Source organism: Erinaceus europaeus, chromosome 4, assembly GCF_950295315.1.
Source record: "Erinaceus europaeus chromosome 4, mEriEur2.1, whole genome shotgun sequence".
Lineage (NCBI taxonomy): Eukaryota > Metazoa > Chordata > Mammalia > Eulipotyphla > Erinaceidae > Erinaceus > Erinaceus europaeus.
In genome coordinates, this window is record NC_080165.1 from 116,064,246 (window position 1) to 116,080,895 (window position 16,650).

The window sequence follows — 16,650 nt, forward strand, 5'->3', positions numbered from 1 at the left end:
AAAAATAAAAAATAAAAGAAATTTACCAAAGTGCATAACTGATAACCCGAAAGCAAATTGTATTCTATTACTCAGTATTATTCTATTACTCAGGCAGAAGCTATTTTTCTTCATTGCTCTTTTTGTCTTTTGTGTGGTGAATTTGTAAATCAACTACTTTTTATTTTGGTGAATTGATCAAGTTGTCTACAGCAGGGGGGTGGGAGATACCATTTTTATGTTAATAGCACTTAGTGTTTTGTATGATTTTTATTTTTTCAATTTTTTTCCTTTATTGGGGGATTCATTTGACAGTGAATAGTTTGTACAAGCATAACATTTCTCAGTTTTCCACATAACAATACAACCCCCATTAGGTCCTGTCATCCTTTTCCAAGCACCTACAAATATCCATGTACAATCTCCTGTGGAAAAACTAATCTGCTACAACTTTTTCGGAGTTAGATACTATTATTTCCTCCATTTACAGACAAGGGAACAAATTGAGAATCACCTGAGAGTGCAAAATAAATATAACACAGGAATTATAAAATATTTTTGTCCATTTTTGTGTAAAATTTTGTTGTGGCGTTACACTGAATAGCAGTAGAAGTACAAATACTTGGTAGCCAATCCCAAAATATGAAAATTAAATAAAATAACCACACTACTTTTTCAGTTTTAACCTAGCTTTCTGTTCATACTACCATAATCAAGTTTGAAAAATTGTAAAATAATAAGTAACGCCGATTAAAGTCAGAGTTTCCGCAGCCTATTTAGTGCAAATCAACTGGGGGCTTCGGTATTCTGACCTTCCCGACTCCGATCAGTTTACTAGTCTGTGGGCGGGGCCACGCTGAGTCGCAGTCCGCATGCGCTTGAGTACGCAAATGTCCGCAGGAATGAGTATGACCCTGAGGGGTTGCCGTCGCTTAGTAAGCAGAAAAAGAAGTCGCGCGTGCGCAGGCCCTTCTCGCGCTGGCCTGCCGGAAGCTAAGATGGCGTTTATGTGTTTCCCAGTCCGAAGTTGGCGCCGTATTTGTATGTGAACCGGTGTTTTCTAAAAGACCGTGGCATAAGCCCTTTCCGCCGCCATGGCACGACATCGGAATGTTCGAGGCTATAACTATGATGAAGGTAGGTGACAGGGATATGGTGGTGCGGCATGTTTGCGGTTTCAGTGGGATCCCAGCTGGTTGGCATCCACTTAGATCAGTGAGTTTCTGGTCTATAGTGCTAGAATGGAGGAGACTCAATTGGCGAAAATAAGGCATCTGAGTGCCAGCAAATGGCGTTATTTTAAGCCCCGAGTTCTGCTCTGGGATTGATTATATGGAGGGAGAAGTGCTGTACAGCGTCTTATGGGCTGGACATTCGGCGAGATTGGGACCCGGTGGCATGTTTGCGCGTAAGCAGTATCATCTCCCTCATTGTTTTCTCCCAGGTGGGGCATAAACCTGCGTGTTTCTACATTCCCTCTCAACCTTTCCCACCCTCAAAGTGAAACTTTACTTATAAAAGACGGATCGACTGAATGCTTACATTCAGCTGTAACTGTTTGATATATGTGATTTATCCTTACTTCGTACGTATTTGGTTCAGAACCAGACTTTAGGTGATGAATCACCTTATTTCCCATGACTTTCAAGTTTCAGAAGTTTCAGTGTAGGCCCAAAGGAATGAGTCGACCAGATGATCTTGAGGTGTATACTCAATTCTTGTTTGATAGTGTTCCCTGTAAATAAATAAATAAATAAATAAATATATATATATATCTTGTAATAAAAAAAAGTTACTAGAAGAAACGGAGCTTTGAAAGAACTTACTAAAATCTTTTAAATATGTATATGAGTTTTCTCTAGGAGCTTAAAGAGAGTTGGAATTTCGTTAAGGACAGTGTCTCTATGCAGTGATTAAGTAGTCATAGGCGTCACCAAGCATTGTATAAATAAATTCTAAAGAAAAATGAAGAAGACCTATTACTTTCTAGAGTGCAGAATATGTAGTGCCTACCTAATATGTTGGTGGTAGTTATCGGCACACCCAGCAGGTATAGTTTCTCAGCTATTAACCTACTCTTACCATAGTGTGGGCAGGTAACTCGGTAACTCTGCTACATATGGGGATTGTGACCCAGGCAGCCTGGTACATATTAGGTTCCTGGTATTCAGAACAGAGGCATGGAATTTAAGTATTCCATGGGGGCTGTTGTTAGCTGAGAAGTAACATAACTGAATGACTATATATATATATATATATATATATATATATATATTACAGTATGCTATAAGACATGAATAAACTTAATTATAAATTTATTACTTTATTAGATGTTTATCATCTTCCCAGTCCACACTGAGTGATTATTCTTCATAAATATGGAGAGTATCGTTCTAAGCATTGGGAACTGACAGATTTTTATAGGAGCCTGTAGGGAACTCACTTAAATGATTATGGAGTATGAGATGCTACACAAAGTACTCAGTGCTGTGGTATCTGTAAGTGAGAGCACTTTATTTATAATGGGTTGGGGGAGTTTAAACAGGATTTCTTTGAAAAGTATTTATCAATGAAGAGGTATATGGAAAGAGCTAGAGAGCTAGAGCAAAGCACTACTCAGCTCTGGCTTACGGTGGTGCTGGGGATTGAACCTGGAACCTTCAGAGCCTGAGGTTCAGACATGAAAGTCTTTTTTTGCATAACCATTATGCTATCTCCCTGTCAAAACTGGATTTCCATGTGAAGGAAAACACTTCCTGGTTGGGACAGTGGTTGACCGGGACTTGAGTGCTAAAAGTATCTTCCCACTGTCAGTCGATCAAATTATGTTTCTATAGAAAATTGATGACATCATAACCAAGCTGTTACTATAGCATAGGAAGGTCTTACCCCTTTTCCTTCTCATCAAAGTTCCACTCATTTTAAGTGTATAGTTTGCTTCCCTTCATCCCAGTTAAGCTTTCTTTTATCAGAATAATAATTAAAAATTAGCAAAACGTTAATAACCTAATTAGGAAGAATTTGTGCTCTCAAACCTATTGGTTTCTCTTATTACTCTCACTTGGTTCATCTCTGCAATTTGGGATGTACCTTGTATAGACTGTCTCAGCTATTAAAAGTGCCAGGTGAGCAAAGTCATTTAGTTTATTTTCATATTTACTTCAGTAGCTGACACAGTGCTTTTACAAATATTTGTTGAGAACAAGAACCACTTTACAAAAATATCAGGAAAGGGTTCTCTTCATCTTTGTATTTTTTGCACTTTAGAATCCATATAAATATTGAAAAGCTGACCTCGCTAAAGATTCGTGTCTCTAGTATCTTAAAATAATTTTGTGAAGGGCTAGGGAGATAGCATAATGTTTATGGAAAATACTTTCATTCCTGAGGCACCGAAAGTCCCAAGTTCAATCCCCAGCACCACCATAAAGCAAAGATGAGCTGGTTAACAAAGAAATTGTGAATGACTCATTTATTTACTAATAAATTAATTTAGGATTATGATGTAATTTGTTGTGTTGCACATTTGTAGTCATCTGTAGCATGTATTTAATTTAATTCTTTATCATGAATGTTTGAGTCCAGTCTTTGAATTTTTTTTTTAAACTCCATGAATACTCTCAGAAGCTAGAATACCCTTTGGGTTTGGCTTAAATTCTAAATTCTTAGCATCTTTCCTATTCTATTATTGTTCATATGTGTGTTTCCAAATTGCACCGTCTGATGTCAAAAACTTCTTATATAATTTATTTTCTTTTTTTTCCCCAGAGTACTACACAGCTCTGGTTTATGTTAGTACCGGTAGTATGGATTGAACCAGGGACTTCAGAGCCTGAGGCATGAACGTCATTTGTATAACCATTATGCTATCTCCCCCCACCCCTCATATAATTTTTGTAGTTGCCTGATTTCCTGTTAAATTTAAGTTTGTAGAAATCTGGGAATTTGTCACGTGTTAACATACTGCAAATGTCTCTAGTAGTTTTTGGTATACTGATAGTATTCAATATTTGTTGACTGACGACTAAATGTTTATATAAATAGACATAGGTTCCATGTTGATTTTTAGTTTTAAATTCTTAGCTTCATTAATTTATAATAAAATCAATGTAAATTTAGTCACCAATGTATGCCAGATGGTCAGTTGCTTACCCTGAAGTAGTTTATAATCTCATAGACTAAAATTAGTACAGTAGCTTTATGGAAATTGACTTTAAGCAAAAGAATATATGGTGAAACCAGATTTGACACAGACTAACTGATATAAACCAGATTTAAGTTCCAGTTCTTAGGGTTTAATTCCAATTACAAAAACATTTCCAACATTTTAAATAAAGACCCAAACTACTAATAAACAATAATTGGTATTCATTCCATTTATTCATTTCCAAAGTACTGCTCAGCTCTGGCTTTTGGTGGTGTAGGGGATTGAACCTGGGTCTTTTTGAACTTCAGGCATGAGAGAGGTTTTGCATAACCATTATGCTATCTAACCCCACCCTATTCATTCCTTTTACCTTTCACTTTTTTTCAGTTTAGAGCTTTGGGTAGCTAGAGGATATCACTGCAGGCCAGGGTACAAGGTAGGAACTGACTCTGGACAGGATGCTCTTCCATTAGGAAGGTACATTTCATACACCTACACTCATTCATACTGGGACAGTGGTTTGCTTGGGGTTGAAGCCAGGTGCTCATAGATGTATGATACCATTTAATCAACATGTCAACATTTTTTACTTTTGGAGAGGGAAACCAAAAAAACATAGGGCTCCACTGCTTTGGTTTTTTGGTGCTGTCATTTGGTGCTGGGGGTAGGGGGCACTTATGTGGTACTCAGAGTCTTAGATGTGGAAGATAGGCATTCTACTTACTTTCTGTACCACCTCCACCAGTTAACCTAACCTGAACATTTTGGGGGGTATAGGAGGATACTGGAGTACCCAGAGAAAAACCTGTGTACACTCAGAAAGAAAGTGCACACTTGATACGGTGGCCACAGCTGGGAATCACTATGTACATATGTTCATAACTGTCCTTATGGAGCAATCCAGCAAACTGCTGTATAGTGCTCTGAAGACACTTGGAGTAGTATGCTAGAGAGTAAATATGGCAAGGTTTGCTGCTTTGCTCCAGTTGACCAAGACTTTGTAAATACGTGGCCCTTGACCTGGAACCTTAACTTGGAGAAGAAAATGCTTTAGGACAGTCTGGACCAAGAGAAAAAGAAAGTCAGTGAACATGAACAGAGGTGTGACTGTAAGGAAATTTAAGACCAACTGATGTTTTTAGATTTATTTATTTTTTAGAGAGGGAGGGAGGGAAGGAAATAGAGAGAGAGAGAGAGAGAGAGAGAGAAAGTAGAGTGTCACTCTGGCACATGGGATGCTGGGGCTTGAAATAATGATCTAATGCTTTAGAATCCAACAGGTGCTACCTCCAGGACTGATCAATTTTTTTTTAATCGAGATTACCTTCTTTATATGAATAAAAACCTATTTTCATGGTCTGGTTGTGCCGGGATAGCCTGAGGGTACTTCTTCCCGAGCCAGTGCTCTCTGGGTTGGAGAGAACTCAACTGGAGCCTATCTAGGCTGCTGCGTGTGAGAGGGATCAGGAACTCGTGCTGCACTAACTTCACAGGAGATACACTCTGGAACTCTCAGAGCCGGAAAGCAATTTCCAAGTGTCTTTAATCAGAAGAGCAGCTGTTTTTATACTCTCCAAGTAGGGTGGAAACAGGATGTGATATAGAGAGGGTGGAGCGAAAAGTGGTGAAAATCAGAGTGTGACAAAGAGAGGATCAGGGTGTGACAAGGAGAGGGGGTGGAGCAGGTGCGAATTCTACCACTAAACCACCAATGCCCTGGAGGGAGTGTGGTGCTTTAGTAAATGTAAAAGTGATTTATGTAAATAGACCAAAGCTTTGAATGGGATTAAATCTATCCCTATATAGCATATGGTTAAGAAGAAGCCAGGGGGAGCTGGCATAGTATCCAACATGGTTGTATAGTGTGTACTAGGCAGATGTGCAGGAAATATGTTGGTTCTAAACAACACTTGGTAAAAAAATGGATGGAGGGTTTGTTTCATATTTTTGTCAAAGCTAAAGAGAGTATGTCATCTATGAGATTACTTTGGATCAGAGGAGGTAAAAACTTGGAAAAACTTAATAGAACGTCATTAGTTTAAAAGTTTAAAAGGCCATGTATATGTCTTAACAGAGAAAGTCACTAGTATCTAGTGATACTTGTTTTGTGGGCACAATTCTCATTTGTTAAGAGATACCTATTTATCTATCTAATTGCCAGAATTTTAAAATATGAATCATTATGTCTTATGCCTGAAGCTTCTTCTTCTTCTAGCGTTTGCCATGCCTGAAGCTAATGTCATATATCAAGTAAAATATTTTTTTGAAGTAGACAATCCAAGTTATTTGATTTTTTTTTTAAATTAACTTTATTCTTGGGATAATTCAGGTTTCCCCACCCTCCAGTTAGAGAGAGAGAGGGAGAGAGTAAAAGTTATCACAGCACCAAAGCTTCAGTGAGTGCTTCTTCCAGTACAGTGGGGGCTGGACTGGAATTTGGGTCGTCATGCACATGACAAAGCAAATGCACTATCCAGGTGATCTGTCAGTTACATAAAAATAGAAAAAGAGTGGGTCGGGCGGTGGCGCAGCAGGTTAAGCACACGTGGCGCAAAGCGCAAGGACCGGCATAAGGATCCGGGTTCAAGCCCCCAGCTTCCCACCAGCAGGGGAGTTGCTTCACAGGTGGTGAAGCAGGTCTACAAGTGTCTATCTTTCTCTCCCTCTCTCTGTCTTCCCCATCTCTCTCCATTTCTCTCTGTCCTATCCAACAACGAACAACATCAATAATGGCAATAATAATAACCACAACGAGGCTACAACAACAAGGGCAACAAAAGGGAAAAAATGGCCTCCAGGAGTGGTGGATTCATGGTGCAGGCACCAAGCCCAGCAATAACCCTGGAGGAAAAAAAAAAAATATATATATATATATATATAAAGAACTTTTTAATGAATTAACGTCTCCTGCATTTTTGTTTTAGATTTTGAAGATGATGATCTCTACAGCCAGTCTTTAGAGGATGATTATTGTATTTCTCCATCAACAGGTGAATTTTAAAAAACGATTTGGTGGGGGTATTTAAAAATGTAGAAGAAGTATCATAATTCTAAGACTATAATATTTTGTAAGACTGTAATACTGGTAGATGTACTTTAAGGGACCGGGTGGTGGTGCACATGGCTGAGTACACAGTACAATGCGCAAGGACCCAGGCCCAAGCCCCCAGTCTTCACCTTCAGCTACGAAGGCTTTGCGAGTGGTGAAGCACGGCTGCAGGTGTCTCTGTCTCTTTCCCTTTTTACCTCCTCCTCCCCTTTCAATTTCTGTCTTTATCAAATACTAAGTAAAATAAAATTACTTTAATACTATAAAAAGATAGTCATTTTTAACTTTATACATACATGAAAATAATTGAAAGGTTTGCGTCGGGGAGTCGGGCTGTAGCACAGTGGGTTAAGCGCAGGTGGCGCAAAGCACAAGGACCGGTATAAGGATCCCGGTTCGAACCCCGGCTCCCCACATGCAGGGGAATCGCTTCACAGGCGGTGAAGCAGGTCTGCAGGTGTCTATCTTTCTCTCCTCCTCTCTGTCTTCCCCTCCTCTCTCCATTTCTCTCTGTCCTATCCAACAACGACAACAACAATAATAACTACAACAATAAAACAACAAGGGCAACAAAAGGGAATAAATAAATAAAATAAATATTTAAAAAAAAGAAGGTTGGTGTCTATCATTGGCTTTAAACAGTCAGGATAAAACCCCCTTTTTCCAGTATTCATTACAATATTCACTTAATCTGAGCTTTACTGAAATGGTATTTCTCAAGGTAGATCCGAAGGAGTCTCTTGACTATCAGAAACATTATAGTGTTATGTGTAGCCTTGCCCTCACATACTACTTTGGCTTATCTGCTGTTAAATAATTTAGCAAATGAACCAAATAATGTCACTTAAACCTCAGATAAAACCACTGTTTGTTCCAGAGTTCTAATTCTGGTATGATTCCACATCATAGCTGTATCTTTTGTCCTTTCTGCCAAAAAATATTTTGTCATCATATAAAGTTTTTTCCCCCTGTTTTTTCCAGCAAAGACTTCTTTGATCCAGATCTTACTTACTAATTTATCAAACAGTGCATTATTTTTTCCTTCAAACTATAAACAGTTGGTTAAAATGCTGTGCAAAATTTTACTATTCCAGAAAAGGGGTACAGCTACATTGTATATTATGTATACAATGTATACAATATTATGTATACAATATTATGTAGTTGTATATTATGTATAACATAAATACAATTCGATTACCCTGTTGTCAGCTGAACTGTGCATTTTGGTCAGCTCTTGGCTTCAGGCAATAATAGCATTTCTTATAAAGTGTAAATTAACCTAGTCTCTTTTTAGTGTTTTCTTTAATTATGCAAATTGGTAGGCTTTATTTTATTTTAATTTTTTTATTGGGGGATTAATGTTTTACAGTCCACAGTAAATACAATAATTTGTACGTGCATAACATTTCTCGATTTTCCACATAATCATATAACCCTCGCTAGGTCCTCTGTCATCCTTTTGGGACCTGTACTCTCCCCCCACTCACACCAGAGTCTTTTACTTTGGTGCAGTACACCAACTCCAGTTCAGGTTCTACTTGTGTTTTCTCTTCTGATCTTGTTTTTCAACTTCACTTGTGAGTGAGATCATCCCATACTCATTCTTCTGTTTCTGATTTTTATTTCACTTAACATGAATTTTTCAAGGTCCATCCAAGATATGCTGAAAATGGTGAAATCACCATTTTTAATAGTTGAATAGTATTCCATTGATTGTGTATATATACCACAACTTGCTCAGCCATTCGTCTATTGTTGGACACCTGGGTTGCTTGGTAGGCTTTATTTTAGATTTGAAATTTACCAAAAGAAAATTAAGGAAGGATATTATGAGATATTATGAAAGATTTTTAAAAACGATTTGGGTTCATTGGAATTGGTTTTTCATTTGGAGGAAAGAAAGCAGATCATTTACTAAGTGGCCATTAAATAGTAAGAACATTTGAACAAGATTTTGGATATTACTTTAAAAAAAAAATTTTAGGGCCTAGGCAGTGGTGCACCTGGTTAAACACAGTACAGTGCGTAGGATCCGGGTTCAAGCCCCCTGCAGGGGGAAAGCTTCACAGGTGGTGAAGCAGTGCTACAGATATCTGTCTGTCTCTCTCCCTTTGTTCTCCCCCCCCTCCTCTCAATTTCTGGCTGTCTTTGTCCAATAAATAAAGATAATAAAAAATTAAAAACTATATTTTGGATACAGATAGATTGGGAGGGCAAGAGAGAGAGACAGACATCTGCATCACTGTTTCACTACTTGTTAGAGAGAGGGAGAGGGAGAGACATCTACATCTACATCAACATCACTGTTTCACTGATTGTTAAGCTTCCCTCCTGCAGTTGTAGACAGGGCTGGAACCGAGTTCTTTGCACTCAGAATGTATTTGTTCAACCAGGTATGCCACCACCTGGCCTTGGGTTTTTTTTTTTCAAGTCTGCTTTTATTTTCACTACAGAATGTGGGCAAATGACTATAGGTGGTAGCTAAAACTGTTGAGTTGTTACTTCAACCGGTGTAAAAAAAAAAATAAAAAAGCAAATGGTATGTGACTATTACTACATTTTTCAACCATTTTCTGTTCTAGCTGCTCAGTTTATTTACTCACGACGTGACAACCCATCAGAAGGATATGATTATGAAGATGTGAAGGATTCCTCCAATTCTCTCTTGAGTCACCAACAGAGTGGAATTGATCAAGGTATAGTGAAAAAAGAATGGTATTCAGTACACCTAAATTTAGCAGTTTTATTTTGCTTATTTTTACGATAGAGGCAGAGAAGAGAGAGAGATGGGGGAGGTGTGGAGGGAGAGATAAACCACAGTACCAAAGATTTAGTGGGGAATGAGTTAAATTCTGGTTTGTGTATATGGCAAACAGCACGCTGTCCAAATGAACTATTTGTTGGCTTTCAGTTTTATTTTAGTTGCAGGTAGTAATGGTACAGTATATTTTTATCTTCAAAGATAATTTGCATTTTATTATATTTTCTGAGGAGTAAATTTACTCTGTGGTTGAAGAATGTGTAGCTACCATATAGTAACTTAAGTTTTTTTATTTTTTATTTTAAAGACTGTTGCTATCAAAAAATAAATTAACATGTATATCAATTTTTATTCAGTGATTTCTAGATACCATATACTATTTAAAATATAGAGATATAGAACCTCTGATGTAGTAAAATTTTTATCTTTCATAAATGTACTGGTAATTATTTGTTTTTTAATATTTATTTATTTTAATGAAAGAGTGAAGTCAGAACACTGATCAGCTCTGGTTTATGATGGTTTTAGGGACTAAATCTGAGACTTCAAAGCCTCAGGCCTAAATGTTTTACATAACCATTGTGCACAGCCCTAGTAATTACTTTTTTATTTTAAACTTATTTATAAAATGGGAATATTGACAGGACCATAGGGTAAGAGGGATACAATTCCACAAAATTCCCACTGCCAGAGCTCTGTACCCCATCCCTTTCCTTGAAAGCTTTTCTATTCTTTATCCCTCTGGGAGCATGGACCCAGGATCATTATGGGGTGCAGAAGGTGGAAAGTCTGCCTTTGTGCACTTTTGCTTTAAGGTCTGTGTTTTGCCCTGACTTATTGATACATGTGTACATAAGCCCTATCTCATGGGCCATGGTGTATATCTAGGTTTTGAGGTTTTGTTAAGAAGTGCACCACCCGAAATGGAATTAAAGAATCTTATGAGCTAGGAAAGGTCTCACCAGAGTAATGAAGCTGGAGGGTTGACATTTCACACCTGGCTTCTTTGGACAGTCTGAAATGAAACATGCTGAGGTGGTGCTAGTTATATTGATTAGGCTGGGACCAGCAAGTGTAGTATCAGTTGATATGAACTGAGAGAAGCAGGCTGGGTTATTACTTTAAAAATTTTTTTTTTAGTATTTATTCCCTTTTGTTGCCCTTTTAAAAAAAATTGTTATAGTTATTGATGTTGTTGTTGGATAGGACAGAGAGAAATGGAGAGAGGAGGGGAAGACAGAGAGGGGGAGAGAAAGACAGACACCTGCAGACCTGCTTCACCGCCTGTGAAGCGACTGCCCTGCAGGTGGGGAGCTGGGGGCTCGAACCGGGATCCTGACGCTGGTCCTTGTGCTTTGTACCACGTGCGCTTAACCTGCTGCGCGACCGCCTGACTCCCAGGTAATTACTTTTTATAATGATTTTTTTGTCATGAGAAAAATAATATCCTTAAAGATTTTAGTCCTCTAGATTTAAATATTCTAAAATGAATGCTGTTTTAATGTACTATACTTGCTTGCTTTTATGGCATTTTTATATTAGGTTATCTTGGGGATGACTAATGTTAACTTAAAATAACTTCTTAAAATAGTAATTACAAATTAAATTAATGGAAATTAAATAGTATTTGATTTAAATAGTAATTTGGGAAGTTTGTCAACCAGACTGGGGAAATAGCATAATGATTATCCAAAAGACTGTTATGCCTGAGACACTGAGGTTTCAGGTTCAATCCTAGCACTCCCATAAGCCAGAGTTGAGTAGTGCTCTGGTAACAAAACAGAACAGAACAAAATAACAAAAATAGCAGCAGAAGAATTTTAAGAGTAAAAGAAGTTTAAGGATAATACTTGGCAGATAAGATGATGGCTCAGCAGGTAGAGTAAGTACCTTATACATGAGAATCTGGTTATAAGCCCTGATACCACGTGAAGGCATCGAGAGAACAACACCAAGGTAACTCTTTGGGTGGTACAGTGGTGTTTGGGCATCTCTTTTTTTTTTTTTTTAAAGAATGAGAAATTGTGTCAAGGTTCAGAAGAATAATTTACTTGACTAATGAATGTGCTTTGCCATATGTGCTACCCAAGTTTTTAGCCCAACTCCCACTGCACTGGTGGAAGCTTTATGCTGCTGTAGTCTTGGTCTCTCTTTCTCAAAAAGTCAGTTCAGACACGTAAAGTTTCAGTGGTCTATATAATTTAAGAAATGATAACAGTTTCTCTTTTGTTATCCATCTTGGATGGAACTTGAAAGAATTGCCTTAAGTAAGATAAGCCAGAGGCAGGACAAATACTAGATGACCTCACTCATTTGTGGTTCTTAAGAAACAGAGTAAGGGAAAACACAGAATGCAACTTTGTGGTCTAATGCAAGAGAGCCAAAAACTCTAAAAAGGGGAAGACTGGTAGGGAGAGTTTGGGCTGGGGGAAGGGCCAAATGCACAGTGGAAGGGAGAGCATTGGTGGTAGTAGGAGTTGTACACAGACACCTAACATGGGGACATAAGAAAGTCTTTATGTGACAACTGCCTTGTAAACCATTATTTCTCAGTAAAGTGATTTGGAAAAATTAGGTTGGCAGTCATACACCCAGTAGAGTGCATGTGTTATAATGGACAAGGACCTGGGGTCAAGTCCCTGGTACTTTCTGCATGTGTAGGGGAAAAGCTTCATGACCAGTGAAGCAGTGCTACAATGCTGCAGGTGTGTCTTTCTCTTCCACCCCTACCATCTCAATTTTTGTCTATCCAAAAAAAAAGTATTCTTGGGTAGAAGTCTTTTCTATTCAAAACTGTAATTGTTTTGCCATTCCTTTCTGGTCCTTAGTGTTTTTGTAGAAAAATGAGCTGATGGTTTTATGCAATTTCTGTTAATGGTAACTCTTTCTCTGGTACCTTCAGGATTCTCTCTTTGATCTTTGCTATTTTAATTATGTACCTTGACAGATGTAGATTTGGATTGACTTTTATTGGAATTGTTCAAATTTGTTGGATGGGGACGGGGGCTCTATATCTTTATTTAGGGAAATTCTTTGCTAATATTTTTTCAGAAATTATTTTTAATTAATTAATTTATGTATTTATTATTGGGTAGAGACAGAGAGAAATTGAGAGGGAGAAGCATTAGGGAGGGACAGAGACAGACACACCAGCAGCCCTGCTTCACCACTTGTGAAGTTTTTCCACTACAGGTGGGGACCAGGGGCTTGAACCCAGACCTTGCACACTGTAATGTGTGTGCTTAACTAGGTGTGCTACTGCCTAGCTCCTGCTAATAATTCTTCAGCTATGAATTTTGTCCCTTTTTGTCTTCCACCTTTGTATTGTCAACGTTCCTGATGTTGTCCAATAATTCTCTTATCTCAAATGTTAACTTCATTTGTTTTAGTGCTTTTTCACTTCACTATTTTCTTTCTTTCTTTCTCTCTCTCTTTCTTTCTTTCCTCCAGGGTTATTGCTGGGGCTCAGCGCCTACACTAGAAATCCACTGCTCATGGAGGCTATATTTTCCCTTTTGTTACCCTTGTTGTTTATTGCTGTCATTGTTGGATAGGACCTAGAGAAACCAAGAGAAGGGGAAGAGAAAGATAAGACACTTACAGACCTGCTTCACCGCTTGTGAAGCGACCACCCTGCAAGTGGGGAGCCAGGGGCTCAAACCGAGGTCATTATGCTTTGAGCTTTGTGCACTTTAAAGTCTTCATCAGGAGGTTTATACAGTTCTGCTGAATTAGTGGTTTTCTTCAAGCTCCTGTCTTCATCTGCTGTTGCAAGTGATTTCCTTTGTATTTCCAGTATGTTTGAATCTCTGAAGAGCTCTAATAATCTGTGCAGGAGCATAGATTACTCTGCAGTAGTAAAGTCACAGGCACAGTGGGTGGCAGGAACTTAGCTAGAACCAAATGGCAGCAAAAGTTGGAAGCCAGGCTGAAGCTAACCTTTCTTGTGACTGTCTCTTTCCTTGCTACCTGGATTTTGAGCCTGTCTTTAGTGTTGTTAGTTTCCTGAGTTTCAAGTTTCTTTTTCTTCTTCTTCTTTCTTTTTATTGTTGTTGTGATTTTGGCTTCACTGCTCTAGGCCAGTTTTTTTTCCTTCCTTCCTTCCTTCCTTCCTTCCTTCCTTTCTTTCTTTCTTTCTTTCTTTCTTTCTTTCTTTCTTTCTTTCTTTCTTTCTTTTTCCCCCAAGTCAGTGATGGACAGAGAAAGATACTAAAATTTTCTTCAGCATGGAGGGGCTGGGCTCGAACCTAGGTCATGTGCATGGCAAAGCAAGTGCTCTGTCTTGCTACTTTACCCCTACCTGCTTCCCACCAGGGTTATTGCTGGGCTTTGGTGCTTGCATGCTGACTCCACTACTCCTGAGAGCCATGATTTTTTTTTTTCTCCTTCCTTTTTCCTTAATAGAGGATGAGAGACAGAAATAGAGATAGATAGATAGAGAGAGAGAGAGAGAGGGATAGGGGCAGGCAGAGATACCTACAACAATGTTCTAACACTTATGAAGCTTGCTTCCTTCCTATGAGACCTGGGGCTTGAACCTGGGTACTGGGTGCACAGTTACATGTACACTCTACTGGGTATGCCACCATCTGACTTCCAAGCTCATTTTCCTGATTTTTTTTTTTTTTTTTGTTGTTGTTGTTCAAACAGTGGTGGCAAAAGAAAGCAAGATATTTTAGTTGTTCCACTCTCATCTGGGTTGGCAGTCTAGGAGATACTTGTTATAGTGACCTTGTCTAATAAAATTCATCCTCTGATAAGGCAAGAGACTGAATAAAAGTGTAACCATTAAAAATGTCTGTCAAAAAAACAAAGTTGTACTGTTTAAATATTTTAAGTTTTGACTTTCATGATACCACAATTTCATTTATTGTCATCTCTTCTAGCTCGTCTTTATTCGTGTCTTGATCACTTAAGAGAGATACTTGGAGAAGCTGTACCAGATGATGTATTGATTGAAGCAGTTTTGAAGAACAAGTTTGATGTGCAGAAGGCTTTGTCAATGGTTCTGGAACAAGATACCATGCAGACTTTGAAGGTCAATAGTGAGGGGGCAGAATCTACAGAAAAGATATCAAAAGGTATGCTTTTACTTGATTTACTTGTCTTACAAGTAGCTTTTAAAGTAGGCTTTGATGTACTATGAAAAATGAGCAGAAAATCTCACATGCATGGTACAGTGATTACCACCAATTGATTTTCTAGTTCAAATAATTAAGCCTCACATTGTGTTGTCTCTCTGGTAAAGAAAGATTTTTACAGAAGATTGGTTTATTGATGAATGAGAGAGACTGATGGGGATGGGGGAGAAAGAGCCAGAGCATCACTCAGGTAAATGCTAATTCAGGAACATGCTTCCTAGTCATTGCTTTCCCCATTACACCACCTTGGACTGCTAAAAATGTTTTTAAAGTATTTCTCTGCTCATTTATGTGAATTAGTAGAGTGCAAGAAAAAAAAAAAGATACTATAAAAACAACACATGATACTGTTTTTGTTTCTTGTTAGTGACAGAGAGCTTCTTCTTCTTTTTTTTTTTTTTGTCACCAGGATTACCTCTGGGACATAGTGCCTGCACAATGACTCCACCATTCTGAATTACTTTTTTTACCTATACTTTTTAAAGTTAATTCGTTTTATTATTCATTTAACACTGATCAATAAGACCATAGGATAGGAGGTGTACAATTCCACACAGTTCCCACCACCAGAGTTCCATATCCCATCCTCTTCATTAGAAGCTTTTCTAGTTCTTTATCCCTTCTTTACTTTTTTTTTTAAATATTCATTTATTTCCTTTTGTTGCCCCCTTTTTTTTTATTGTTTCTGTTATTAATGTCATTGTTGGATAGGACAGAGCGAAATGGAGAGGAGAGGGGGAGAGAAAGATAGACACCTGAAGACCTGCTTCGTCGCTTGTGAAGTGACTCATTCCGAAAGTGGGGAGCTTGGGCTTGAACCGGGATCCTTATGCCAGTCCATGCGCTTTGCATTTAACCCCCGGCGCTACCGCCCAACTCCCCCTTCTTTACTTTTTTCCCTCTTCCTTTCTTTTCTTTTCCTTTTTCTTTCTCTTTTTTTCCTCTCCTTTTTCTTCTTTCTCTCTTTCTTTTATAGAAGGATACACACACGTACACACACACACACACGCACACACACACACTCCGTCTTGCCAGTAGCGATCTGGTGCTTGAGTATAAGTCCTTGTGCACGTTACTGTGCTTCCTCTACTTGGTGAGTCACCACTGAGCTCCAGCTTAGAGAGCTTTTAAATTATTGTTTATCAACTTCAGTGAGACAGTGGGTGGAGATTAATAGCCTAACAGTTGATATCAATTGATCCCTTTATGCTTATAACATTTATGCTTATGTTTTAGTTTTATTTCAGGATCAAAGATATTGCAGTGATAGTACTTTTGTATTTTATAGCCAGAGCTTTAATTTTAAATTTATAGAATTGAGGGGTGAGTTTGGTGTCTGGTCAACATAGAAGGAAATTGAAGTACTTTTATATTAATCTGTGTAATATCTCTCACTAGTAGTATGGTTATTTGATAACTAGATTAATATTTCTGGTAAGCTCGGGATTAGGTATTTAACTGTGATGTAGCTAGCTAAGTGTTGTCTGTCACAGAAGTGGTTTTGATTTTCTGTTTTCTTAATCTTTTTTTTTTCCTTCCTATTTTTATTGCTACCAGGGTTATTCCTGGG

The 16,650-nt window shown here is 38.1% G+C and overlaps 1 protein-coding gene across 2 annotated transcripts in view; it reads left to right on the forward strand.

Annotated features, from left to right (window-relative positions):
* Window positions 1–911: 911 nt before the first annotated feature.
* The window catches only part of HBS1L (HBS1 like translational GTPase), an 86,053-nt gene continuing 70,314 nt past the window's right edge, over window positions 912–16,650 (forward strand). The window contains exons 1-4 of one of the 2 annotated variants that reach the window (XM_007520033.3): window positions 912–1,116; window positions 7,051–7,116; window positions 9,761–9,874; window positions 14,826–15,020. In XM_007520033.3, coding sequence (XP_007520095.1) covers window positions 1,074–1,116; window positions 7,051–7,116; window positions 9,761–9,874; window positions 14,826–15,020 — 418 coding nt within the window. In that variant the 5' untranslated portion in view covers window positions 912–1,073. The remainder of the gene's footprint in view (window positions 1,117–7,050; window positions 7,117–9,760; window positions 9,875–14,825; window positions 15,021–16,650) is intronic. The other variant, XM_007520032.3, reaches the window with a different exon arrangement.